Below are 27,514 nucleotides of genomic sequence, written 5' to 3'. Positions count from 1 at the left end.
ATGGAGCAGCCAGGACACGAAACAGTGCCCAAATGGGATGCCAGGACTTGAAGGTTTAGTCAATGTGCCAGCCCCTTGTTCCAAACAATCTGTCATACCAAATAGCACATAAGATTTCAGATACTTTTGCAGTCAGAAGAAATCAAGACCCAAACAGGAGAAAAAAAAAAAAAAAAAACCACTGACCAAAGATGCTCAAATTCATCACTGAAATAGCAAATGAACTGCAATACTTTGAGTTTATATAAAACGATTCCACATTACTAACACATCCTAAGATCACTTCTAAGCTTCAGTTCAAAAAAAATTTAAACACACTACCTGGTCCTGAGAAGTCTTAGGACATTCTACAAGTAACTCCTGCATTAACAATATAAAAGCTTCAATTCTGAAATGTGACCTGGGTCTATGAAGAACTGAAGGAGTTTTGAGTAAGCCTCAGACCTCAGAAGTATTTATACCTCTTGCAAATATACTCATTTTAAACATACCAAGAGGATAACTGTCAAATCTCATCCACAAATCTGAGCTGAAAGAGATGAACTCAGCCTGAAGCCCTGGTAAAGGATCAACACATTCCTATCCTTCATGAAATTCTTATGAGACAAGAGATTTAAAAAACCAAAACCCTCTTCAGAAATATATTATGAAAAAAAAAGAAATATATTATGTGATATTTTCACCAACAAATTCTATTAAAACGAGATTGATGTATTTCCTATAATGCATTAGGAGTGTCTATCCTAGAGCTGACCACATTATATAAATATTATGAACATTAAGGAGTTTAACTATAATCACAAATCTATCGTATGTGTTATATTTTGAATTACCTTAAACCTATGATGGAACAAGGAGTAATAAGGGAAGAACGTAGTGATAAAGGCAGGGAAGAAAGACAGATTCACTCTACTTCCAAAAGTACTAAAGAGTAAGAATCTTGGTCTTCAAAAAATTGTAACATTAATATAAATTAATTCAAATTAATTAATCTGCTTTTTAAATATAATTATAAATCCACTAATTAAGCATATTTAGGTTCGAAATGCTTTTTTAGGTTCAATTTTTTTAAGCTCTATTAAATCTGCAGTTTTCCCATTTTTGGTCAGTGATAGCCAAATAGGAAAGACTTTTTTTTTGAATTACTGAAAAGTCAGATATAAAGAAAGGAGGAAAGAGAGAAAGGATCTTCCGTCCACTCATTCACTCCCCAAGCAGCCGCAAGGGCCAGAACGGAGGATTAGAACCGGTGCCCATTTAGGGTCCCACCGTGTACAAGGCAAAGACTTAAGCCACTAGGCTACCACACCAAGGAACTATGTGGCTCTTGAATTCCTGTGACAAGACTCTAAAATTATCTGAAATCTAGGTTCAGTGCAGTAGTCTAGTGGCTAAAGCCCTCGCCTTAAACGCTCTGGCATCCCATATGGGCTCTGGTTCACATTTTAGCAGCTCCGCTTCCCACCCAGCTCCCTGCTTGTGGCCTGGGAAAGCAGTCAAGGATGGCCCAAGGTATTGGGATCCTGCACCTGCGTGGAAGACTCGGAAGGGGCTCCTGGCTCCTGGCTTCAGATAAGCACAGCTCTGGCCATTAGAGTCTCTTGGGGAGTAAATCAGCAGATGGAGGATCTTCCTCTCTCTCTCTCCTCCTTTCTGTGTATTTGACTTTGCAATAAAAATAAAATAAGTCTTTAAAAAATAAAAAAGGATTTGAAATCTTACATGCTATTTGGTATGACAAAATGTACCAGGACTGGGGCCAAAACTGTGGCGCAGTGGGTAAAGCCACGACCTGGAGCACTGGTATCCCATATTATCACCAGTCCATGTCCTGGCTGCTCCACTTCCAATCCAGCTTCCTACTAAGGGCTGAGGAAAAACCATGGAAGATGATTTAAATATTTGGGCTCCTATCACCCACACATGGGAGAGCTCGATGATGCTTCTGAAGTTTGCCTGGCCCAGCCCCAGATGTTTAATCAGATGGAAGATCTCTGTCTCTCCATAACTCTGAAATTCAGATAAATAAATATTTAAACAAGAGAGGGAAAGAGAAATATCAGGCTATCTTTCATATTTATTAACTATATCTAGAACCAGCTGTTTCTCCCCTCAGCGGAAACAGTATTTAAGGACTATAAGTTGTCAAAAAAGACAGTCATTGTTTTTACTCATTTTCACTGTTCTGAAGTTCAAACTAATACAGCAATTCAATTTCAGGACAACAGGGTGTTTAGTTTTCTTCTCTAGTACATCAACAAACCTTTTTTGCACAAGAGTCCTACATTTTAAGGATACAGGAGATAGATTATTCTAGATTATTCTAGATTATTATTTATTTCACCTCATACACACAACAATCTCAAAATTTCTACAACTGTAGTTCAATTATTAAAAATAGCTAAAAATTACATGTACTCTCACAATTATCCCATCTTTCTAAGAAAAGTTTTTAATGAATTCATTTGAGATAGAGGGAGGAAGAGTACACAAGTGATAAAAAGTTTCCATCCACTGGTTCACTTCCCAAATGGCCAGGCATTGGGATCTCAACGCAGGTCTTTCACATGAGAAACAGAAACCCTATTACTTCTGTCTCTCAGGTATGTGGACTGATGGGAATCTGGAGCCAGGGCCTTGAACTGAAAACAAAATCAAGGCACTCCAATATCAGACATAAGCATCTTCATCATTATAATAAATGCCTGCTCCTAACGGGTGGTATTTGACTGTTTTTAGAAATGTTCGCTGGCCCTTAATCTTTTAAGTTTTTACTTGACAGAGAAAAAATGAGACAGAGAGGGCCTCCATCCACTGTTCACTTTGCCAAAGCCTGACACAGCTGAGACAGAGTCAGGCTGAAAGTCTCTATTAGGCATTATAAATATTCAACAGGTTTTCTGTCATAAAGGTTTGTCATTGGAAAGTCTACTGAAAAATTGGTTTTGTTTCTCTCACAAGTAACTTGGCTCTTTCTGTTCCCGAAGATTTTTTCTATACTTAAGAAAATCAGTAATTAGAGTTTTATGGTCTAATAATTTCATTAGTTCACTGTTGCCCCATACATCATATATTCACTGCACAGACTATCCAAGTAAAACTGCTTGAAATATTCATTATTTTAAAAGAATCTAAGAAAAACCCAGTGTTTTATGTATATGGATATTCTTAATTTTAATTCCTTTTCTTCTTTTTGAAAATCCAGATTTTATTCTGCTATGATTTCCCAATACAATGAAATATGTTGTTGACATTCTTACAAGCAAGGGCAGAAGCAAAGAATTCTTCTGGGTATCCTGTATCAGAAAGAACCCTTTTGTTCATATTTCCTTGTTAGAGGGCCGAGGATTCTGGGTTACTGGTTTTCTTCTCTGCAGTACTCTGAAGATGATATCTCACTAGCTTTGTGCTACCACAGTCTTAATGAGAATTCTGGGTACAGTTTTTCTCCTATACACAAACTGCCTTTTTCCTCTAGTTGCTTTTATTCTTTGTATTCCACACTTTTATTACAATGGGCGTAGTACAGTTATCTAAAAATTTTATATTGTTTGGGGTTTGCTGTAATCTTTGATTCTATAGAAGCATGTATTTTCCAAATATGAAAAGTTTAGAGCTATTATTTCTTCTGCATTTGTTGTCCCTATTTTCTCTTCATTGAAGTCAATAACATATGTTAGATCTTTTCATTCTTTTCTTTTTTTTTTTTAAGATCTTTTCATTCTTAAGAATCAATTTCTTTCTCAACTTTTTTCTAATCTATGTTCTTTGTGGAATAATTTCTATTGCTTTACATTCAGATCTGCTGGTTCAAGCCTAAAATGTCTGCTTTCTTCTACTAAAGCATTCCAGTGAATTTTTAGTTAAAATACTGTTTTTTTCTATTTCAAAATTTTCAATAACAGTATTTATTTATTTATTTAAGAGGCAGTATTTATTTAAGAGGTCCCTACAACTAGGACCAAAGCTAGGAGCCAAGAATTCAATCCACGTTTCCCACATAGGTGACAGAAATCTAATCATTTGAGCCTTCATGGCTACCTACCACGATAAGTATTACACAAATTGGCAGAAAGATGAAATCAGGATCAAGAGCTGGAAATTAATCCCTGTGTCTCTCCCTGACTCTGACTTCCAAATATATAAATTTTTAAAAAGGGAATGATTATTTATTTGTAAGGCAGTTACATGAAGACAGAGCAAGAGAACAGAAAAGGCGCCTTCCATCCACTGGTTCACCCCCCCAGATGGCTGCTAGTACTGGACCAAGAGCCAGAATTCATCTAAGTTTCTTATGCGGCTGGAATCTAACAATAGTATTTGTGTAACAGCAAGCAGGCAATTGTCATACCAATATCTTCTAGAGCTTTGAAATAAAGTATATATGGTAATATTCACGTGTTTAATATGATCCAAAATTATTTTCATCAGTAGATTATGACTCAGTCATAGAACAAAACAGCCAACTCTGGCAATATGAAGATGGCCCAGATATAAGGATTAGTTGGTCAAAGACTTTTTAAGCATTTATTTAAAATATTTTTCCTAGACCAACAGCAGTGGTCTGGATTCAAAGTGAAGCAGCTGGTGCATAAACCAGCAGCCAAATGCAATGCCAGAGATTCAAGAAGCCTCTTTATCCACTCCAGCACAGCTCCAGCCAAATAAATACACAGACTTTGAAGAAATTCTCCTTTTGAAAACATGTTTAAAATTCTACAATTAGAAGACAGGATGGAGATCCCTCAGATACACAAAAACAGATCTACTATATGACTCAGATACCCCACTCCTAGGAATAGTTCCCTAAAGGAAATGATATCAGATTTTTAAAGATTTTTATGTATCTCTATGTTTATAGCAGCGCAATTCTCAATGCCTAAGGTAAGAAATCAACCCAGATGCCTATCAACTAATAAGAGGATAAAGAAAATGTGATACCCATAAACTACAAAATACTCAGTCATAAAATAAAAAAGAATGAAAATCTTCTCTTTTACAGTGAAATGGATCCAACTGGAAGTAATTAAGCTTAGGGAAGTAAGCCAGTCCCAAAACAACAAACATCATATGTTTTCCCAGATAATACACACAGTACCAAAAAATGCAATCTATATGAGTGAGACTGATTTCCAAGGATTTGATTATTGTGTACAGTCTTTGTATATATTTCTGAATGACAGGTTATTTCTGTTTTTTTTTTCTACTTACTGTGTTAATAACACTACCTAAGCAAGTGTTAAGTATGTAATTGCAAAGTATAGTGAAACTGTGCCATTGTAAAAATTAGGAGGAAAAAAATAAGGAAGGAAGTAGGTGAGTGGAGGATGCAGGCAGCAAGAACAGTAAGCAGGGAAGCAGCATAAGGCTCCTAAACCCACATCACAAGATACATCATATTTGCTCACTTTACATTTAGAAACAAAAAGCCAGCCTGAACTGGCATTAAAAACTGATATAGTCAGGGCCCGGCAGCATGGCCTAGCGGCTAAAGTCCTCGCCTTGAACGCCCCGGGATCCCATATGGGCGCCGGTTCTAGTCCTGCCAGCTCCACTTCCCATCCAGCTCCCTGCTTGTGGCCTGGGAAAGCAGTTGAGGACAGCCCAAAGCTTTGGGACACTGCACCCGCGTGGGAGACCTGGAAGAGGTTCCTGGTTCCCGGCATCAGATTGGCGCGCACCGGCCCGTTGCGGCTCACTTGGGGAGTGAAACATTGGATGGAAGATCTTCCTCTCTCTCTCTCTTCCTCTCTGTATATCCGGCTTTCCAATAATAATAAATCTTTAAAAAAAAAAACTGATATAGTCAATAAAAAAAATTCCACTTTTAGTCAACTATATAGATATTCAGTTCTACAAAAAAACTTATTTTGCCAAAATAGAAAATTTCATTTTACAAAAAAATGATAGGGGACCTAGCCAAAAACAAACTGATATCTCTGCAGACTGCATATGTGTATCTAATTCTCTACAATCTACAACTTTAAAACATCAAATAATTTATACCACAGTTATGACTAATCTACTAACCAGCAATGAATGATCCTTCTCAAACAAAGCAGTTTCTAACAGGGTCTTTCTAGTCTGGAGGTAACATGTACAGCATTGTTTAAATGGTTATACTGCAGAAGAACAGGAAAAACAGATATCAAGTTGACTCCAGTTAGTAAAGAAAATAAAATATCAGCATTTTGATACTCAAATCAGTATTTTCATTATCTAAGCAGTACTAAAAACACCTCAAAGTCAGCATCTTTCCACTACTTCCATTTAAAACTAAACCACATGATAACCAAAACAATACTGTAGTCATATCAAACTTATTTTCTATTATAGCATAATTCTACATGACTACAAGCATTTTTACATTTAAATAATTCTATTTCAATTTTAAAATCAGTATCTGAGAGATGTAACCGGATTTGCAGATACAATTCTAAGAACATGATGCTATTTCGCTTCTCCCTGCTTCAGATCCTTCCTTTTCCCTTGCTCTTTAACTTGAGACAACATATTTTAGATTTATAACATAGCAAAAACCTTACTACTTCATGAAATAAGAAGTTTAACAAGTATAAAGCAAAAGACCTTAAATTAGTGAGAACAGACAATGACTACAATCATTGAACACAAAAGTGATCACTGCATCCGTACACAGTACAAAGTAATCACAGATCATTAAAACTATAGTAGTAGAATAGCACTGGTTTGACAAAGGTTTAAAGCTAAGTTTTACAAAGCTATTTGCAGCAATACTGATACAGACATTTCTTTTCTCTTAGTTTTTTACTTAAAAAAAGAGAGATTTATTTATTTATTTTTATTGCAAAGTTAGATATACAGAGAATAGGAGAGACAGAGAGGAAGATCTTCCATCCAATGATTCACTCTCCAAGTGATCGCAATGGCCAGAGTAGAGCCAATCTAAAGTTAGGAGCCAGGAGCTTCTTCTAGGTCTTCCACATGAGCGCAGGGTCCCAAGGCCTTGGACCATCCTCAACTGCTTTTCCAGGCAACAAGCAGGGAGCTGGATTAGAACCGACGCCTATAGGGAATCCTGGCTCATGCAAGGCGAGGACTTTAGCTGCTAGGCCAATGCACGAGGCCCTACTTTGTTTTTTAAATCTCAGCTTCAAGCGAGAACTAGTGGTCCTTCTAGGTGTGGCTTATTTCACTCAACATGATATCCTCCAGTTGAGTCCCTTTTGGTGCATATTGCAGAGTTTAATTTTTTATTACTGAATATATATATTCATACTTGTACTATTACTATATATAGTATAACTTGTACATACTCTATATATTTTTTTTCACGCACATTTTCTTTATCCATTCCTCTGATGCTGGACACTTACATCTTTTTCGTGTTTCTCTGTTCTAACTCCTTTTCTACCAGCCCTATGTGTCTTCCTTCAGCTTTGCACATACTACTTCATCATTTATCCATCAAATTACTGTGTTTTCCATTCTGGTAAACATACTTCACTACTGCTGACTGGGGAGGGAGAGTTATCATCTGTTTCCTTCCCCTGTGGAATGAATCTGTCACTTCCAGGGGACTATTTGGGCTCTTTCCATAGAGAGCTTACTTGTTCTCTAATGACTAGTCTTCATGTCCCTTCAATGATATATGAGGGCAAATTATATGTATTAAATAAACAGTCTCTCCCCAAAACAGCTTCTCAGTAAAAGCACACAACAAAAGAATACAAACTATAAATTGCTTCTAGTAGTCCTTATCCTTGCCTTTTCCTCTATGGCTAATGAATTGTTTTTCAATAAAGAAAAACATTTTCGAGCTTGGAGTAAAGCATCATGAAACAGAATCTCATTTTTACAAAGTCTTTTCCAAAAAGAAACAGTAATGACTAATACTGGTGGTCATAGGAACCATGTATCAGGTTATTGGACAAAATTGGTTGATTTAAATAAAATGCCGTGAGTTGTCTCTCCAAGCAAAAAAGTTTATTCATTAGATCTCAGAAACATTCTCTTTATTTAACGTAGGCAGTTAACATTATAAACTTTCCTCTTAACACTGCTTTTGTTGTATCCCATGGGTTTTGATGAATTGTGTTCTCATTTCATTTCTTTCAAGAAAGTTTTTGTTTCCTTTTTACTGTCCTGGCATTTCTGTAGGAATAATTGATAATCTAGATATCAAATGTGCCGTTTAGTTGACATGTTAGGAACTAACTTAGGGGGCCCAGTGCTGTAGCCTAGCAGCTAAAGTCCTTGCCTTGCATGCACTGAGATCCCATATGGGTGCCGGTTCTAATCCTGGTTGCCCTGCTTCCCATCCAGCTCCCTGCTTGTAGCTTGGGAAAGCAGTCGAGGACAGCCCAAAATCTTGGGACCTTGCACCTGCATGGGAGACCCAGAGAGGCTCCTGGGTCCTGGCTTCAAACCAGCTCCAGCCATTGCAGCCACTTTGGGAGTGAAATCACTGGACAGAGGATCTTCCTCTCGGTCTTTCCTCCTCTATATCTGACTTTCCAAACAAAAAATAGAAAATAAAAAAGAAAGAAAACAGGGCTTTTTTCACTCTACAATTAGGACTGACTTTATCATTAACTCAGTATTTGGCACAAATTTTAATCACCCTGAGTCAGGTATACCATGTGATGCTGTTAAGTAATTAATACTCCCAAATTTCTGGGACCAGCATTATGAGTTAGTGGGTAGAGGCACACTGAAAAGCTGGTAAAGCAGAAGATGGACCAAGTGCGTGGGTCCATGTTATACACATTAAAGATCCTGAGGAAGTTTCTGGCTTCAGTCAGACCCATCCCAGCCACTGCATTCATCTGGGCAGTGAACCAGTAGGTGGAAGCACGAGTACACCCACTCTTTCTTGCCTCCTCCACCCTCGCCCTCTTTCTGTAACATCAATAATAAAATAATTTTTAAAAAGCACAACTACTGGGCCCAATGCAATAGGCTAGTGGGTAAATCCTTGCCCTGCATCCACCAAGATCCCATTTGGGCACTGGTTCATATCCTGGCTGCTCTACTTCCCATCCAGCTCCCTGCTTATAGCCAGGAAAAGTAGTAGCCTTGGAACACTGAACCCATGTGGGAGACCTAAGGGAGGCTCCTGGCTCCTGGCTTCGGATTAGCTCAACTTTGGCCACAGTGGCCACTGGAGGAGTGAACCCAACAGATGGAAGATCTTTCTCTATAACCTTCCTCTTTTTATATATCTGCCTTTCCAATAAAAAAAATAAAACCACTTCACACACACACACACACACACACACACCCCTACTCCTGAAATTTGTAAGCAAATAAATGAAGAGAAACAGAAACACAATGTGAATCCCCTGTGGAACAAATAAAAATTAGAAATGCTGGCATATAATTAAATGTAAGTATCGAAAAGTCTAAAATCTGAGGTACAGCTTACTGAAATCTTTTATGATGGTCAAAAAGTTTTCCAATAAACACAGGCAATAAATATTATTTTGCTAAAAATATAGGAAAAGATGGATACGTTTGCTTTACATTCTTTTTTCTATTGTTCAAGTGATTTATTGAACCTTAAAATATTATTTTGCATATTTCTGTGATATCTCTGTATATGTTATTTACTTTGGTCTTTTTCATTAGTAAAATATTTCAAAAGATACATCTGTCTTGGGGCAGGCACTGAGGCAAAGTGGGTTATGCTGTTAATTTCAATAGCAACATCCCATAATAGGGAGCAACTGTGCAAGTCCTGGTTGCTACTCTAAGCTAGGAACTTCTTCTGGGTCTCCCACATAGGTGAAAGGCACCAAAGATTTGGGTCATCTACCACTGCTTTCCCAATCCATAAGCAGGGAGCATCAGAGTGAGGCAGCCAGGACTAGAACTGGCACCATACAGGATGCCAGTACTACAGACAGTTAAGCCACTGTGATAGCCCCAGCAGTTTTACTAATAAATTTCTTCAGTGACCTGGTTGCAATTACATGAATAAGAGCCCAGGAATGGGAGGAGTACTAAACACTAAGATCTAATCACAGAATTTTATTATCATTATTTATTATTGCCATTACCTTATCACATTGCAGATAACAGCTTCAGTATATCCCAAAGGTCCACTAACTTAGGACTTGATGCACAGACTCCTGGACTAACGGATTAAGGATGAAACTTACTCTAATTATGCTGTTTAAAAGTAAAGCCTTGGAAACTGGTTATTTAGATAGAGAACCTACAGTCACAGCATGTTATCTTATAAGTAGAGGCAACATAATAGGCAGAGGATAAGGATGCTGGTCTTACTGCTCCCTGATTGGCCAAATGGTCCTCCATCTGCATACGTTCTGCCACCTACCCCCTTCATCAGACACTACACCTACAAGGCCACCAGACCTTTGATGTATGAACCTTGAAATGGAGAATTAAAATAAATCTTCCTTCTAAACAGCACCTCCATATTCTAGTTATAGTAATGAAAAGCAAACTAATTATCCCCAAACACACACTTTACTAGTAAATTACTGAAGACCTAATTACTGAATTTCTTTTATCCAGCACATGTCATTCTTTTAAAAAAAAAAAAATTAGAAGCCATGATACAGGGCAAAGAAAAGAAAACAATGAACATCAAAACTAGAGTTAGACATGCCAGAAATGTTGGAATTATCAGACCAGGAATTTCAGGAACTATTACTAACATGCTTTAGCATAAAAAGTAAAAAACAAAAGAGAATACATGGACAATACAAGCACAGCTTCTAAGAAAGAATCAGAAATGTTAGAAATCAAAAAACTAGCTAATAGCAAATATATGTGATGGTTCACTGGTAGACTGGAATACCACTAAACAAACTTTGAAGTTGAAAATATGACAATAGGGCCCGGCCCAACAGTATAAAGTCCTCGCCTTGAACATGCCAGGATCCCATATGGGTGCCAACTCTAATCCCAGCAGCCCCGCTTCCCATCTAGCTCCCTGCCTGTGGCCTGGGAAAGCAGTTGAGGATGGCCCAAAGCTTTGGGATCCTGCACCTGCGTGGGAGACACAGAAGTTCCTGGCTCCTGGCTTCGGATTGGCTCAGCTCCAGCCATTGCAGTCACTTGGGGAGGAACCATCGGACAGAAGATCTTACTTTCTGTCTCTCCTCCTCTCTGTATACCTGTCTTTCCAATAAAAATAAGTAAATCTTTTTTTTTAAAAAAAAGAAAATATGATAACAAAAACTTGAAAAGCAAAAAAGCAGAGAGAAGACTGCAGGTAAGGAAGTGAGGTAGGAGGACAGAACAAATACCAAAGACCTATGGTATAACTACATAAAGAAGCAAAAATTAATGACAATTTCACAAAATTAATATCAGATCCAAACCATAGATACAGAAATCTCAAGGAGGATTCAACAGAAAAAATGCACTCCTATCACCCAAAGAAAACAAACAGAAAGATTACATATAATTTTCAAACATTTTCAAATAGAAGCCAAAAGATAAATAATCTGAAAGAACCAAGGAAGTAAAGGGGAAAAAAATAGCCCTCACTCAGAGAACAACAAGGATAAAAATTACATCTAAGTTTTTCCTTAGAAATCAGCAAATAGACTGATGCTGCGGTGTTAAGTTACGCCACCACCTGCAGTCAGTTCAAGTCCCACATGCCCTACCCAGTGCTTGGGCCCCTCCCCAGGTGGGAGACTCAGAAGCTTTCCATTCCTGGCTTCAAACTGGCCAGCCCATGCTGCATCCATTTGGGGAGTGAATCAGCAGATGGAAGATTTCACTCTCCACTTTCTGACTTTCAAATGAATAAAATAAATAAATAAATAGACCTTACCAAAAAAAAAGACACCATACAAGGGAAAATTGGGCAAAATAATTTAAGTATTGGAGATAGACCAACTTAGAATTTTGTATCCAGCAAAATTATTCATTTAAAACGAAAAAAAAATTCCTCAGGAAAAACCTTGAGAACTATATTGTATGAAACATCAGAACAAGTTCTAGGAAAAAAATTATATAGGACTAAAATGTGATTTATGTAAATATAATCTATGAAAAAAAGAGCATCAGATGATAAATAAATAAAATGAAGTAAAAATTTGAATTTGGGGGCCAGCAATGGAATATACTGGGTTAATCTAGTTGTTAGCAATGCTGGCATTCCATATGCCTTTTAGAACTAACAGATGAAAAACTTACCTCTGTCCTTCTCTCTCTCTGTGTATGTGCTACTATACCTTTCAAATAGATGAATAAACATTTCTTTTTTTTTTTAAAGATTTATTTACTTTTATTACAATGTCAGATATACAGGAGAGGAGGAGAGACAGATAGGAAGATATTCCGTCTAATGATTCACTCCCCAAGTGATCGCAACGGCCGGTGCTGTGCCAATCCGAAGCTGGGAACCTGGAACCTCTTCCGGGTCCCCCACACAGGTGCAGGGTCCCAGTGCTCTGGGCCGTCCTTGACTGCCTTCCCAGGCCACAAGCAGGGAGCTGAATGGGAAGTGGAGCTGCTGGGATTAGAATTGGCGCCCATATGGGATCCTGGTGCGTTTAAGGTGAGGACTTTAGCCGCTAAGCCACGCCGCCGGGCCCGAATAAATATTTCTTAAAAAAACTAAAAACAATTTTTAAAAGGTATAATTGATATATTGGGGGGGAGGGAGAAAATGGCTTCATATAAAATGAGCTTGATTCATAACTGCCGAAATTTGGAAGCAACAAAGATGTCCACACATAAGACAAATTAATAAACTGTGATATGTCCAGGCAATGGAATATTATTCACTAAGAAGTAATGACAATAAAGCCTTGAAAAGACATGCAAAGAACTGCATACATTACATAGATAAGTCAATCTGCAAAGACTATATACTATAACTATGTAACATCCTGAAAAAAAATAAAATATGAGACAATAAAAACAGTGGTGTTAAGGGATTTGGGATAAGAAGGAATAGACAGAACACACAAGATTTGAAGACAGTGAAATATACCATGATACTACAATGGTAGACACATGTCACATAAATTCTGGCCTTTAGGTGAAAACGATGTGTCACTGCAGATTCATCGACATGTAACAAAAATATATTCTGGTGATGGATGGTGATAGTGGAAGAGGTTGTACTTGTGGCAGAGGATGGGGAGAAGGAGCAGGGAATAAAAATCTCTGTACCTTTCACTGAATTTGATATGATCCCAAAACTAGTCTGAGCAACAAAGTTTAATTTTAACAGTATATATATAAAAAAACTAGCTAATAGCAAATATATATAAAGGTATTCACCTAGAAATTACTCTCAATTCCTGCCCTTGCATGCCTCACTGCCCCTCGACCTTAGTCTCCTTAAACAACCATTATTATTAAGTCCTGCATGTCCTTGATACTTTCCTCATATATTTATATTCCTGTACTTCTTAAAGTAAAGAACATCTACAAAAATAAACCAAAAAAGCCTATAGGAAACATTGCTACACCGCCCCAAAAGAAGGGAAAGAAATCAGAAATGATAATCAAGGTACAGTGATAATCTGATGTGGTGGCTAAGACACTGCCACAATCATAACACCACCCAGTTTGAGTTTCAGCTCTGTTCCCAATCTTGCTTCCTGATAATTCACACTATGGGAGACAACAAGTGTTTGCCAGTGCACAGAGATCCCAGTCGCCCAAAGGGGAAAACTGGAATCAGCTCCCAGTTTCTGGTTTCAATCTGACTCAGCACTGGCTGTGCGAGCATTTGAAGAAGAAACCAGCAGATGGCAGTGGTGTGTGGGTGTGGTGGATCGGTGTGTTATTTGTGACTCCATTATTCCCACATCTGAGGAGGAAACCAGCAGATAGCAGTGGGGTGGGTGTGGGGGTGTGGGTGTAGGTGTGTGTGTGTGTCTATTTGCAACTGTCCCTTATTCACTTATCTCCTGATGCATCTGACGCATCCCTTAAACAGAAATGTTCACATGAAAACTTTTTTGCTGTTAGACCAATAATATACTTTTATAATTCCTGAATTAAAACAAAAAACACAAAAAAGATTTCCTTCCTTAACCCATTAAGTTCCAAGTTTTCAATTTATGAATACTTTTATAATTTTATTTCAAAGCTACCAAATGAGGCAGCTATTACTCATTAAATTTTTATAGATGCCTGGAGATGGGACACAATGAATTAAATAGTCTCTTCTTTTCATGTATTCTGTAATTCCTTATATTTAAAGTTCGTGAATTTTAAAACATTTTGAAATGTGACTAACTACATCCTCAACAGTTCACCGCAAAACTTACATAATAAACTGCTTGAAATACTGCACTGCCATTTTCTAAAGAAGTTTTTACCATAAATATTTAATGAAAGCCTCTAAAAACTGAAAAAAGAAAAAAAAAATACTACACTGCCAAATATTTCTGTCAGCTTATTAGCTACCAGGTTATAGTATAAAGTCGACAGCACAATTCTCAAGAAATCACATTCTAGTACCAAAATCTATCACCTACTGAAGTCAACTTGAACGGTCTTCTAAGTATTCTTGAAAACTGCCATTTTATTCCTATGTGATTTTCTCCTTCCTTCCTGTCTTGAAAATGTCTGCCTCTCTGCCACAAAAACCTTCTCATCCTCTGAAGTGTTCTTTCATGAAAAACGATACTTAAAAGAACATAAATTCAGGAGTGAGTCTCAGAGGCTCTTTCTGCATCTACAGAATGAAGCAACTTCTATTTTAGATGATGTCTAAATCATAGAATTATTGTTAGATTCAGAACATAGGCAAACTCCATTTCTCTGAGCTCATGGTAGTTGGCTTGCATATCATTTAGGAATTCGCAGCCTCGATTTACTCCATCTCTAACACTTGCGCTGTAAATGATTAACTTGTGTTATTTTCCTGACTTCCTTTATTTTCAGTGACAAAAGTATAACACTCTCCATCCACTCCTACAAAAAAAAAAAAAAAAGGGAAAACCCAGCAACTAAATAAACTGCTACCTACAGATATGGTCACCCTCACAAGTAAAATTAAAACTGACATTTTATATAAAATAAAAAAGAGGGCTAGAGAAAACACACAATGCCCTTGAAAAGAGAGATTATGTTTATCTGAAAGAGTTACAAAGGGAGAGAGGGAGAGAGAGAGAGGAAAGTCTTCTAACTGCTAGTTCACTCTCCAGAGGTCATGAAGCCAAACACCAGGAGCTTCTTCTGGGTCTCACAAGGGTGACAGGGGCCCAGGTACTTGGGACAGCATCTGCTTTTTTCAACACCTTAGCAGGAAGCTAGATCAGAAGTGGAGCAAGTGGGACTTGAACTGGTGCTCATTTGGGATGCTGGTGTTACAGACAGTGGCTTAGCCAGCTCCATCACAATGCCAGACCCAATACAAGGCCTTTTTACTTGCATAAAAACTTATTGTTATTACTATTTCCACTGGAAAGGAAGGGAAGAAAAGGAGGGGAATGGAGGAGAGGCAAGACATCGGCATTCCATATGGGTACTGATTCAAGCCCTGACTACCCCATTTCTGACTCAACTCTGCTAGTGCTCCTGGGAAAGCAGCAGAGGATAGCCCAAGTGCCTGTGCCCCTGCCACCCATTCATGAGACCTGAAACAAGCTCCTGAGTTCAGCCTGGCCCAATCCTAGCTGTTATAGCCATTTGGGGAGTGAACAAGTAAAGAGAAGATTTTTGTGTCTCTCCTTCCCTCCCGGTAACTCTGCCTCTCAAATAAATAAAATAAATCATATTTTAAAAAGTGTGTTGTAGAAATACTGATTGTAAGTGGGAACATTCAGATTATATATATATACATGTATTTTTAAGCAGGTATACTCATTCATTAATCCTTACAAACAATGAAATTAACAACAATCAGAATTCTTTTAAATTATCTTGGTTGATGAGAAATCCAAGTTTAAGATTAATAATTTGGTTAAAAAAAAAAAAACTGCTTCAAATGTTACATGATAATGATGTCTGAGCCAGATGTAAGGAGGACTCACCTGTGCACATAATGTAGTTGATGAACTGAATCTATTGCTATTACCATCTCAGCCAAGTAAAATCGAGCCATATCTTCAGGCAATCTATCTTCAAATTTGCTGAGCAAAGTTAACAAATCCCCACCAACATAGTAATCCATTACCAGGTACTGTGAATGAAAAAAATGAAATAAACTCAATAAATAATAAGAGTAAAACTTCAAGATCACACAAGACCAAGTCAAATACTTATCATATACAAAAAGCTATGTAAGGGCAATCGACTTAAGTGTTGAGCTAACCTGCATTCCCTATTGGATTGCTGGGGCTCAAGCCCTGACTCTGCTTCTAATTCCAGCCTTCAGTTAACAGTTCACACCCACATGTGAAGCAGTGATGGCTCAAGCATGTGGGTGTGGCATCCCCAAGGGAGATCCAAATGGGTTCTAGGTTCCTCAGTTCAGCCTGAGGAACTACAGCTGTGGCAGGCACTTAGAGGAGAAAATCCACCATCTGTCTCTTTGCCTTTCAAATAAAAACCGTTCTAAGATATCAGTCACATTAAAACCACTACACTTCATACAGCAGTTTTTTTAAAAAAAAAAGCTTTTAAAATTGGGGCAGAGAACACAAGATTCTTCTATTGTGATTCACAAAGTAACAATATCATCATTTTGCCCTATAATAAGGGACCACAAAGCTTTGCCAGCAATTCAAAAAAGGTAGAACACCTGAATTCTACAAACAATTAATAAGAAAAACTCAGACAGAATATATTCCTTAAGCTGAAAAAAGGCATCTTAATTATCACTACATTTTCCTTATTTTACCTTGGATTAATAAGGATTTTGAAATAACAAAGATCAACTTATGGATTACCATTTGGAAGCCAATATTATACAGAATGTAGTAATGTACATCATAAATGTTTCTTCTCCAACTTCTGACACTGTACAAATGTAAGTACTGATTCACCTCAAGTAAATGTAAAGATAAAGTTGTTAGATTACAGATGATGTTACAACTTTATGTCACGCTCTAGAGTGCTTTATAAACATGTTGCATATACACATGCATAAACATACATTACATTATGTGTATATTTTAAGAAAAGTAGGTGTAGCAGAGTATCATTTGTATAGTCAGAGAAAACTTGTATTCAAATCCTGACTTCATGTTAGTTTTAAAAATCAATGCCTTTGATATCTCATTTTTAATGTACCTAACTACAATACATTCTTCATAGTATTAGCACTCAGCATGAAAGCTAGTACACAAAAGATATTTACACATCAGCTTCAATATTTGAAGGTAATTTTATTAGAGAATAGAAATACAACTTCAAGAACTGTCAGTTGATGATTTAGAGTCTTAAGAAAATTCGATTTTTTTCTTTTACTATATGTTAAAATTATAAGCATCTGAATACACATCACATCATACATTTTTGAAGACTTCAAAATTAGGGAAATTAAAAAACTGAGTGTATTTCAAATCCAGATATAGGCTTACTTGCTCTAGTTAATAATCCTAATATTAACAGATTCTATCCTGATGATGAGAAAAAAATACAACAAACTTGTGTTAACATTAACATATTGCTAGAAAGAGCAATAGACATTAAGAAAATATCCACTTCAAAACAAATATCTGAGCACAGTAAGAACAAAATTCTGAAAAAAGGAAGTCTGGTGTTTAAACTGCAATTTAATATTTATACATATGAAATCATAAATTAAAACTCATTCCTTCAATATACACTGAGCATCATCCGAGATTTTTTTTTCTAACCAACATAGTGAATAAAACTCAGAGGATAAAGAGATGCAAGGCTCTTGCATCAAAGGCTTTTTTTTTTTCTCTTAAAACTATACTTGATTCTTATCATACCACAGTACCAAGATCTGAGGATAGCGGTAAACCCCTAAAAATATTTTTAACGTTTTCACAACTCATGGTCACCATTCAAATTCTGAGCTTAAATCATAATCTATCTTTTCTCTTCACCAACGCTTCTGAGTGCTTTCTCTCAATACACCAAAGAATTTCACAGATCACTTCCCTCCCAACCTTTCAATATGCCTTGCTGAAACTCTTGCATGGCAAAATACTAATACTAATAATAATAATCCTGAGACAACTGAAAATGAAAATCAACCTTACTTTAATTGGATTATAGTGTTACGGATCAAAAGTATAGACAAATACTAGCATCACATGGGAACAAAACTCTTCTTTGTCACGTCAATCATACACGTGTGTATACATGTGCACACAGTAAATTCAACACAAATACCCATCCATTCAATTTAACAACTGAGCACCTAACACACTAAGTTCTATCCTATGTTTTTTAAACAAATCTGAAGAAAATTCACGTTATATAAAAGAAACAAACGTCCAGAAGCAACACTAATGGTCATGAATTCTGTAATTTTCTATTTAAATTTTTTTAAACATTGTCTTCATTCCATTTAATCTATTTTATCACTCTCCAGTGGGTTACAATCTACAATTTGATAAGCATTATTGAACTCTACACAAAAGTAATACAAAGATAAATAATATGACATTGTTGAAATACCTGGATATGGCCTGAAATGTGATAACCTCTCCCAACAACTATTATGAGGTGACATAAATCTTTAAGACAGTAAAGTTCATGTCACTTACTTAAATTTTTTGAACTGTCAAAAAAATTTAAGATACAAACATGAATGTTAGTCACATAATGGCAATACCAAATATATGTAAAGGTAAAACATTGAGAAAAATGAATTAAAACTGGAAATTCTGAGTTACTATTTTAAGATACAGAATTTGAGCACAATTTAAAAAAAATTAACAAGACTTCAAGAGCAGCAAGGAAGGAAAAATGGAACTGGTATCAATGGTAAAATGAACGGTAAAAATAAAAACAAATGGAGGGCAGGAATTTAGCATAGTGATTTGGGACATTTACATCCCACATCCCAGGGCCTGTGTTCAATTCTCGGCTCCAGTTCCCACTTAGGTGGGAGACTTGTACTGAGTTCACAGTTCCCAGCTCTGGCCCTCGCCCAGCTGTTACTGTTTCAGGCAGTTGGAGATGAAATGGCAGACTCGATATCTCCCACTCATTCTCTACGTGTTTCTATGCCTTTCAAATGAACTTTTTAAGTAAAATCTTATTTAAAAGATTTATTTACTGATTTCAAAAAATGACAGAGAAGTGGAGAGAAAGGGCGTGGGTGACAGAAAGATATCTTCCATCTTCTGGTTCAGTCCTCAAATAACTGTAACAGCCAGGACTGGGTCAGGCTGAAGCCAAGAGCTTTTTCTAGATCTCCCAAATGGGTAGCAAGGGCCCAAACACTTGGCCCATCTTCTGCTGCTTTTCCCAGGCTAACAGCAGGGCACTGAAATGAAGCAGAGCAGCCAGGATACAAACCAGTGCCCATATGAGATGTCAGCAACAAATGTGGCAGCTTTACCAAGTATGACACAATGCCAGATCCAACAGGATTTTCTTTTTTTAAAATAAAAAGCAAAACACAATCAAATACAAAGTATGTTGAATGCGAGGTATTCTACTTCCACTGAGTCTAAAAAAGATCTGTGGTTATACACAATATTTCTGATATTTATTTTAAAAAATACCATATCTTACTCTACAGACCATTTCACTGCACCAATCCTCCTTCCTTAAGTTTCCATGGTGACTCTGGCCAATTTCATTCATGTCTTCTTGGACATCTCTACTTTTGTATTCTCTAGGCACAATACTTTGATATTTAACATGTACTGCTCAGTTATTCCTGCATTTCATTTTATTCACTGTTATCTACAACTTGTTTTGAAAAGGGTTACATGGTTTAGGCTTCAAAGGACAGAAGCAAAATCACAGACATTAGAAGTTTTCCTTATAACAAGAGTTCTTCACAAGATTAACAAGAAAATGGACATTATGAAAAAATTGCATGTATTTCAACTGTTTTTCCATAAAAATAAACATCTTTTAATACTAATCTTCCACTAATTCTTGAAGTGCCTTCCTAGGTAGAAAGAAAACAAATTTCCACACATTCCCCTGATTTTAAAATTAGCCACTGATATTTTACTCAATATTCTCAATTATTCAACTTACTGTTCTCACCAAAAGTCTAATGATCTTTATTTTCTCTGCATGCATTCATTGACTACTATGATAAAACATGATGTAGTTAAGTAAAGAGTGTCACCTGGTCTTCCAAGCTTGACTAACAAATGAGCTACTCAGAATCTTACCACAATAGCAGGCTTGTTTTCAATCTTAATATTTTTGTGAATAAATTCAGCTGTGATACGATAATTTCTTTAAATTGTTCTAGCCTTCCTGCTCATTGCTTTCCTAAGAATTTGAAAATGTGAGGGGAGTGACTAATCAGGAAAAATAGACATATCCATATTGATTTTTAATTTCTGATTCCCCACAAGAGGATGTAAGATTAAGAAGAGAGCTTCTTTGTCCCACTCACCACTGAACCTCCACATTCGGAGAGTACTGCTTAATATTTAGCATGTTTCCAATATACAAATCATGTTTATAAATCAAGGGAAAATGTCCTATTCATTTTCATATATTTTTAGTACAAGCCTAGCACAAAGCAGAATCTCAAAATACATTTGCTAAAATAAATAAATAGTAGAGTCAGAAAATGAATAGCTTTTAATAACAAGATAAGGAATTGTATAGCGAAATGTGATAGGTGTAATTTTTCCTATTATTTATTTCTTCATTCTTATTTGTTTCTTACTATTTGCCAGTGGCAATAATATTTTGATTTTTTCTCAAGCTCTTTTCAAGGTTTTTGTAAAGTGGCTTATCAGGTCAATATAAAATCAGACATAAACCATAGGTTTAAAATATGAGCTACTCTTCACCTAGCACATGAGAATTTGAAAAATATTTAAAACTCCACCAAGCAACAGAATATTGTGAATAAAATATATTGATGAAATCATGAAAATAAAAAGTCCAGGGCACATTCCACACAATTTAACTGAGAAATATTCAATCTCTGAATTTCATTTTGATTTTTTATAAAAAAACACATACACACACACAAATCTCCAATGGAAAGGTACCAAATCACTGAAGAAAAAGTATCATAATAGCTTATCCTCTGAAATACAGTGATTCCTCTATCTAAATTTTACAATTAAACAATGCTCATGAGAGAATAATACTAAATTCTGGAAATAAATTGGTAAGTATACAAAAATATTAAAATGATTCTTACTAAATTATTGTCATCTTGGAAAGCATAGTGCAAGGTTGTAATCCATTTATTATCTCCATTCACTAATACATCCCTTTCTTCACGAAAACATGCTGTCTGAAAAGAAAAGAAATGTTTTAGAAAAATCAAAGGTTAATATACGGAAAATACTATGCAAACAACTATTTAAAACAATTACATTATTTCTATTCTGGAAAAGAAACAGACGTAGTATTACACGACTTTTCAATCGTTCAAATTTCCAAACAACCTCAGAAACTAGACGGACATATTTTAGCACATTTTAAAAAATTCCTTGTATTAAAAATAGTTATGGGTCAAAACAATCACAAAAGTATAAAAAATAATTTTACTAACAATCACAGACTATCTATCTTGCAGATAATATGAATGACCAAGAAAGAAAGAACACTGAGGGGCTACGAGATGGTGCAGGCAAAGCAAGCTAATCCTCCACTCTGTGGCGCAAGCATCCCATTTGGTGCCAATTCGTGTCCTTACTGCTCCATTTCCAATTTAGCTCTCTGTGGCCTCTGAGAGAAGCAAAGGATGCCCCAAATCCTTGGAACCCTATACCCATATGGGAGACCCAAAAGAAGCACCTGGCCCAGCTTTGGATCAGCTCAGCTCTGGCTGCTTTGGTCATTTGGAGAGTGAATTAATAAATGGAAAACCTCTCTCTCTGATTCTTTCTGTAAAAATATGCCTTTCAAATTAAATAAGTAAATCTTAAAAAAAAAAAAAAAAGGTTTCAAGACAGAAAAATAGAACAAAATCTTCATCCGCTACCTCACTCCACAAATGGCTACAACAGCCAAAGCTAGGCCAGACCAAAGCCAGAAGTCATTTTCTCAGGCACAATCAGCAGAAAACTGAATCAGAAGTGGAGCACCTGGGACTCAAACTGGTGTCCACAAGGGACACTAGTGTTGTTGTAAGCAGCTTACCCCATTGCTCCAAATTCCAGTCCCAGTTCTGTTATTCTTTTTAAAAGTTTGTTTATTTTCCATCTACTTGAAGGGCAGGGTGACAGAGACAAGACAGGGAGAAACTTTGGATCCACTGGTTCACTCTCCAAATGTCCACAGTGAAACAGAACTGTGCTAGGCTAAATTCAGGAACCTAGAACCCTATCCAAATCTCCTACATGGGCACTAGGGAATCAAGCACCTAAGATATCATTTGAAGCTTCCCATAACACAACATCAGGCAACTGAACAGAGTAACTAAGACTTGAACCAGTACTCAGACGTGGGACATGGGCATATCAAGATGCGGCTTGGCATACTGGCCTACAACACCTTTGATTGTTAAAGAACTAAGGTACAAGCACTCATGGCAGCCTTCTCACTCCATCTCCATCATATAATCAAAACACTGAAAATAATCACCCTTTCACATACTTTGACTCAGAATGGTATGAAATTTTATCTTTTTGCTCTCTTAATGGACATATTCACAATTTTAAGTGCCAATGAGTTATTTTTTTAAAAGATTTTTTTATTTTTATTGGAAAGCCGGATATACAGAGAGGAGGAGAGACAGAGAGGAAGATCTTCCATCCAATGTTTCACTTCCCAAGTGAGCCGCAATGGGCCGGTACGTGCCAATCCGATGCCGGGACCAGGAACTTCTTCCGGGTCTCCCAAGCGGGTGCAGTGTCCCAAAGCTTTGGGCCGTCCTCGACTGCTTTCCCAGGCCACAGCAGGGAGCTGGATGGGAAGTGGAGCTGCCAGGATTAGAACCGGCACCCATATGAGATCCTGGGGCTTTCAAGGAGAGGACTTTAGCCGCTAGGCCATGCTGCTGGGCCCTGAGTTATTTTTTTATACATTTATTGGACACAAAAACTGTTTGAATGTCTGTCAATTTTCTCTAATGGATTTTTTTGCTGATTTTTGTAAAAGCTGTAATTTATTATGCAAATACAATGCCACTGTATTAAAATATCATAGCCAGGGGCAATATCATAGCCAGCTTGTACTGCTGGCACCCCATATGGGAAGCAGTCTAAGACTCAGCTGCTCCCATTCTGATCTAGCATCCTGTTGATGGCCTGGTAAAGCAGTAGAGCATGGCCCAAGTGACTGGACCCAATGAGAGACTCAGATCAAGTTCCTAGCTCTAGACTGCTCCAGCTCCGGCCATTGTGGTCATTTGAGGAGTGGGCCACTGAGTGGAAGATCTGTTTCTCTTCTCTCCATAGCTTTCCTACCTAATAAAAATAAATATTTTTTTTTAAAAATGCACCTTGAAAAATCTTAATGTACAACTAAAAATTTTTAAATATATACACAATATAATAATACATTTTCTCAGATTTTTTTTCACTGAAAAAATACCTAACACTATTTCAGAAATTTAAAAAAAACTGAAGGGAAAAAGTTCTATTCATATTAATATTCCAGTTTTTAGTGCACTGTCTAGAGCACAGCAGATTCTCAACACTTATAAGCTAAAAAATAAGCATGAGGGACCAGTGTGGTAATGTAGTTGGAACCCCATACGGGATTTCAGCTTGAGTCCCTGCTGCTCCACTTCTGATACAACTCACTATTTATGGCCTAGGAAAGCAGCTGAGGATGGCCAAAGTCCCTTGTACCCTGCACCCATGTGGGAAACCCAGAAGAGACTCCAAGCCCCTGATCCTAGCTTCGGATCAGCACAGCTCTGGCCACTGCAGCAGACTGGGGAGTGAATCATCGGACGGAAGATCTTCCTCTCTCTCTCTCTTCCTCTCTGAATATCTGATTTTTCAATAAAAATAAATCTTTTTAAAAAAAGTAAGCCTGGAAAAAAATGGGGTCAGAAGGAACAGCCTTTAACACAAAAAAAGTAAAAGTAATGAGGGCCAGCACTGTGGCTTAGCACATTAAATGGCTACCTATACTGCAAGCATCCCAGGTGAGTACCCATTTGAATCCTGACTACTCCATTTCCAATCCACCTCTCTGCTAACATGCCTGGGAAAAGCAGCAGAAGATGCCCAAGAACACGAGCCCCTAAATCCACACAGGAGACCCAGATGAAGTTACAGGATCTGGATTCTGGCTTGGCTTAGGCCATAGTGATTGCAGCCATCTTGGAAGTGAACCACCAGTCAAAACATCTCTATTCACCTCTCTCAATCAATCAATCAATCAAATGATTAATCTCTGTGTGTGTATGTGTGACAGAAACAGACCAACTTTCAAATAAATAATATAATCTTTTTTTAAAAGTATCTCAGTTGTGGTCCCAAGCTTCATTGACATTATTTTATCCATATTTATCACCTGAGATAACATTTCTGCTTACATATACATGTGTGTGACTGTCCATCTTTCGCAATCTTTCTTCTTTACACAAATAAGATCATAATGCTGAGTTGATTTTTTCCAAAGTAACAATATATGTGAATATATTTCAGTACATGGAAACCTACCTAAATTTTCTTTACTATGCTTACTGAAAATATGCATCATTGTACAGTATACCATATGAAGCATTTCTAAGTATTTTCCACAACAGAAAATAATAGCCATGATACACAAAGTAACTATTTTGATATGCAATTAGCCCTAACATTTTCCAGATGTGTGTATATGTGCATCTATGTGTTATATCCATTATTTTACTTAGCCAAATAAAATTTCCAAAGCCAGGCATTAAGACACAACAGAAGTTTAAACTCAATGAATGCATAGTTTTATCTGTCCATTAGATGATCAAAACACATACCTTTTCAAAAGAATTATTTATTTTGAAAGAGTTACAATGAAATAGCAGGAGATATGGAGACACAGAAATGGAGAGAGATCTTTCATTAACTGGTTCCCTCTGCCAACACTCACAACAGCCAGGGTTTGAAGTTCTATTCTGGTATCCTACATGGATGGCAGGGGCTCAAGCACTTGGGTCATCTTCCATAAACTTCCCAGGAGCATTAGCACTGAGTTCAAAGTGGAACATTTGAGTTTAACTGGCCCTCATACCATATACTGGTACTTTAGGCAGTGCCTTTATGTGCTACATTACAATGCCAGCCCAACAAACAACATATATGTCTTACAGCACAGCAGTTAAGGGACTGCTTGGGATGTCCATATCAAATATTTGAGTGTTTGAGACTGAATCCTTGTTCTGCTTCCAATCCAACTTCCCTCTAACACACTTACTGGGAGGCAGTAAGTGATAGTTTTAAAAATTGGGTTCCTACCCCCATTTGGGAGGCAGACTGGTTCCAGACTCCTGGTTTAAATGCAGCGCCACCCTGGTGGTTGCAGGCACTTAGGAAATGAACCAGCAGGTATAAGATATTTCCTTATCTTTCTCCCCCTAGCCATCTCCCTCTGTACCTTTCAAATAAATTAAAACATAGACACAAACAATCACACATGTAACATTTGGGGAAGCAGGTGTTTGAATCAGCAGTTAAGCACTTGGGAGCCCACATTCCATACTGGAGTGGCTAGGTTTGAATCCTGGCTTCATTCCCAACCCCAGCTTATTGCTGATGTGTACCATAAAAGTCACAAGTGATGCCGCAGGTAGTTGGGTCCCTGCCACCCTCATGGGAAACCCAGAGTTCCTTGACCCTGGCTTTGTCCCAGCCATAACTGCTACAGGCATTTGGGGGTGACCTAGCAGACAGAAGTCTTTCAAATAAATAAAATCAGTAAATAAAAAATTTTAATATGCAACATTATGCTTTGTTTCACTTTGGAGGAAAAATAATCATTCAACACAATTACTACTAAGCCCTGTTCATAATTTAACCGATCTGAGGTTACAGTTTATTACTAACATTCAGAGCATCTGTAGAAGCTATCAAAGCCTGGAAGACTCCTTTCTTCTAGATTTATCTAACTATAATCTTTAGAAATTTTATAGAATTCCAACTAGAATCTAATATCTATTATTTCATTTGGTTGCTACATTTAAACTAAATAAAATTCCAAGACTAGTTTGAGTCCTAATCTATATTAAACTGTAAAAAAAAATAAGAACTTCTTGATATAAAGTTAAAAAATACACAAAAATAGAAAAACCACTGTAACAACTCTCTAGGCACCCGTCACACAATTTCCCAACAATTATGTTGTTGATATCTATTGCTTTATCTAGACCATCATTCATTACTACCACCTATTAACTAACATCAGGTATATACGTGAGTGCACACACCAAACATTTCAAAGGTGATCCCTGACATCATACAATTTTACCCATAAATATTTAGCAACCAAGATACCCCTACTAATGCCTCATAAACGGGGAAGACACAGTTTACTCTTTTTGCTTCAAAACATCATATCTTCCTCAGTTGGTTATCATAACTGGGAATGGCTGGGGTGTAGTCTAGCGGGATTTAAGGGGAAAAAGCCAGGAGTGCTAAATAATCTATCATGCACAGGACAGTCCCTAAAAAGAACCAATCAGTCCAAAATGTCAAATAGTGTCCCTGTGGAAAAACCCTGTTGTTCTAAAATACTACTAACCAAACTATGATGCCTGGATATCAGGAAGAACATAACAATGTTCTAGTAATTCAACGTGGTCAAAACGCTACAGTGACATCAGCTTCAATTACCTTTTATGAGCACTGAACATTTTTTTTTTATTTTCCTCCTTAAAAATAAATATCTGAATCCCTAAGAATGTAGACAAAGTACAGGAGAGGTTACTAGAGATCACACAGCTTCCCCAGATCTCATCATGTTTAACCAATGTTGAATCAAATACTCCCCTTGCCACATTTACATTCAGTCACATGCTACTATATTTTATCCTTAATACAATATTGGGATACGTAGCAATAAGAATATCTACTGTGAGATATAAATTATTGTTGTATATAAAGTACAACAATTCTGTAAAGCTGCCATGATTCTTTACCATATTTATAAGGAGCACATTTAAGCCAGCAGTGTGGAAAAACAAGATAAGCCTCTCAAATCAAAGAGGTTTGAGTTCTCGTCTTGGTTGCACCACTTCCATTCCTGCTTCCTACTAATTTACCTAGGAAAGCAGCAGAAGATGACTGAAGTGCTTGGGCCCCTCCTTGTACCCACATTAGTGACTTGAAGAAAACCCTGGCTCCAGGATTCCGCATGGACCAGCCAGGGCCAGTGAGGCCATCTAGACAGTGACCCAATAGATGGAAGATTATTTCTCTGTAACTTATTCAGATAATTAAACAGGGAGGAGGGCGCGCAAAAAAAAAAAAAAAAAAAAAAAAAAAAAAAAAAAGCTGGAAGCAGAGCTGGATCAAGCTAAAAAAGTATTCAAGAACTGAAAGACACCATTAAAAGGCCCAAGGTAAAAGTTACG

The 27,514-nt window shown here is 37.0% G+C and overlaps 1 protein-coding gene across 8 annotated transcripts in view; it reads right to left on the bottom strand.

Moving 5' to 3' along the window:
- Positions 1-27,514, bottom strand: part of CDC42BPA (CDC42 binding protein kinase alpha) — a 264,117-nt gene that overhangs the window by 164,088 nt on the left and 72,515 nt on the right. For all 8 annotated transcript variants that reach the window (XM_058669445.1, XM_036495219.2, XM_058669446.1 and 5 more), the window contains exons 4-5: positions 21,203-21,298; positions 15,963-16,111 (exon numbers count right to left, since the gene is read on the bottom strand). In XM_058669445.1, the coding sequence (XP_058525428.1) occupies positions 15,963-16,111; positions 21,203-21,298 (245 nt within the window). The remainder of the gene's footprint in view (positions 1-15,962; positions 16,112-21,202; positions 21,299-27,514) is intronic.

The sequence above is a fragment of the Ochotona princeps genome, chromosome 10, assembly GCF_030435755.1.
Source record: "Ochotona princeps isolate mOchPri1 chromosome 10, mOchPri1.hap1, whole genome shotgun sequence".
NCBI lineage: Eukaryota > Metazoa > Chordata > Mammalia > Lagomorpha > Ochotonidae > Ochotona > Ochotona princeps.
This window is presented reverse-complemented; position numbering and strand designations above follow the sequence as displayed.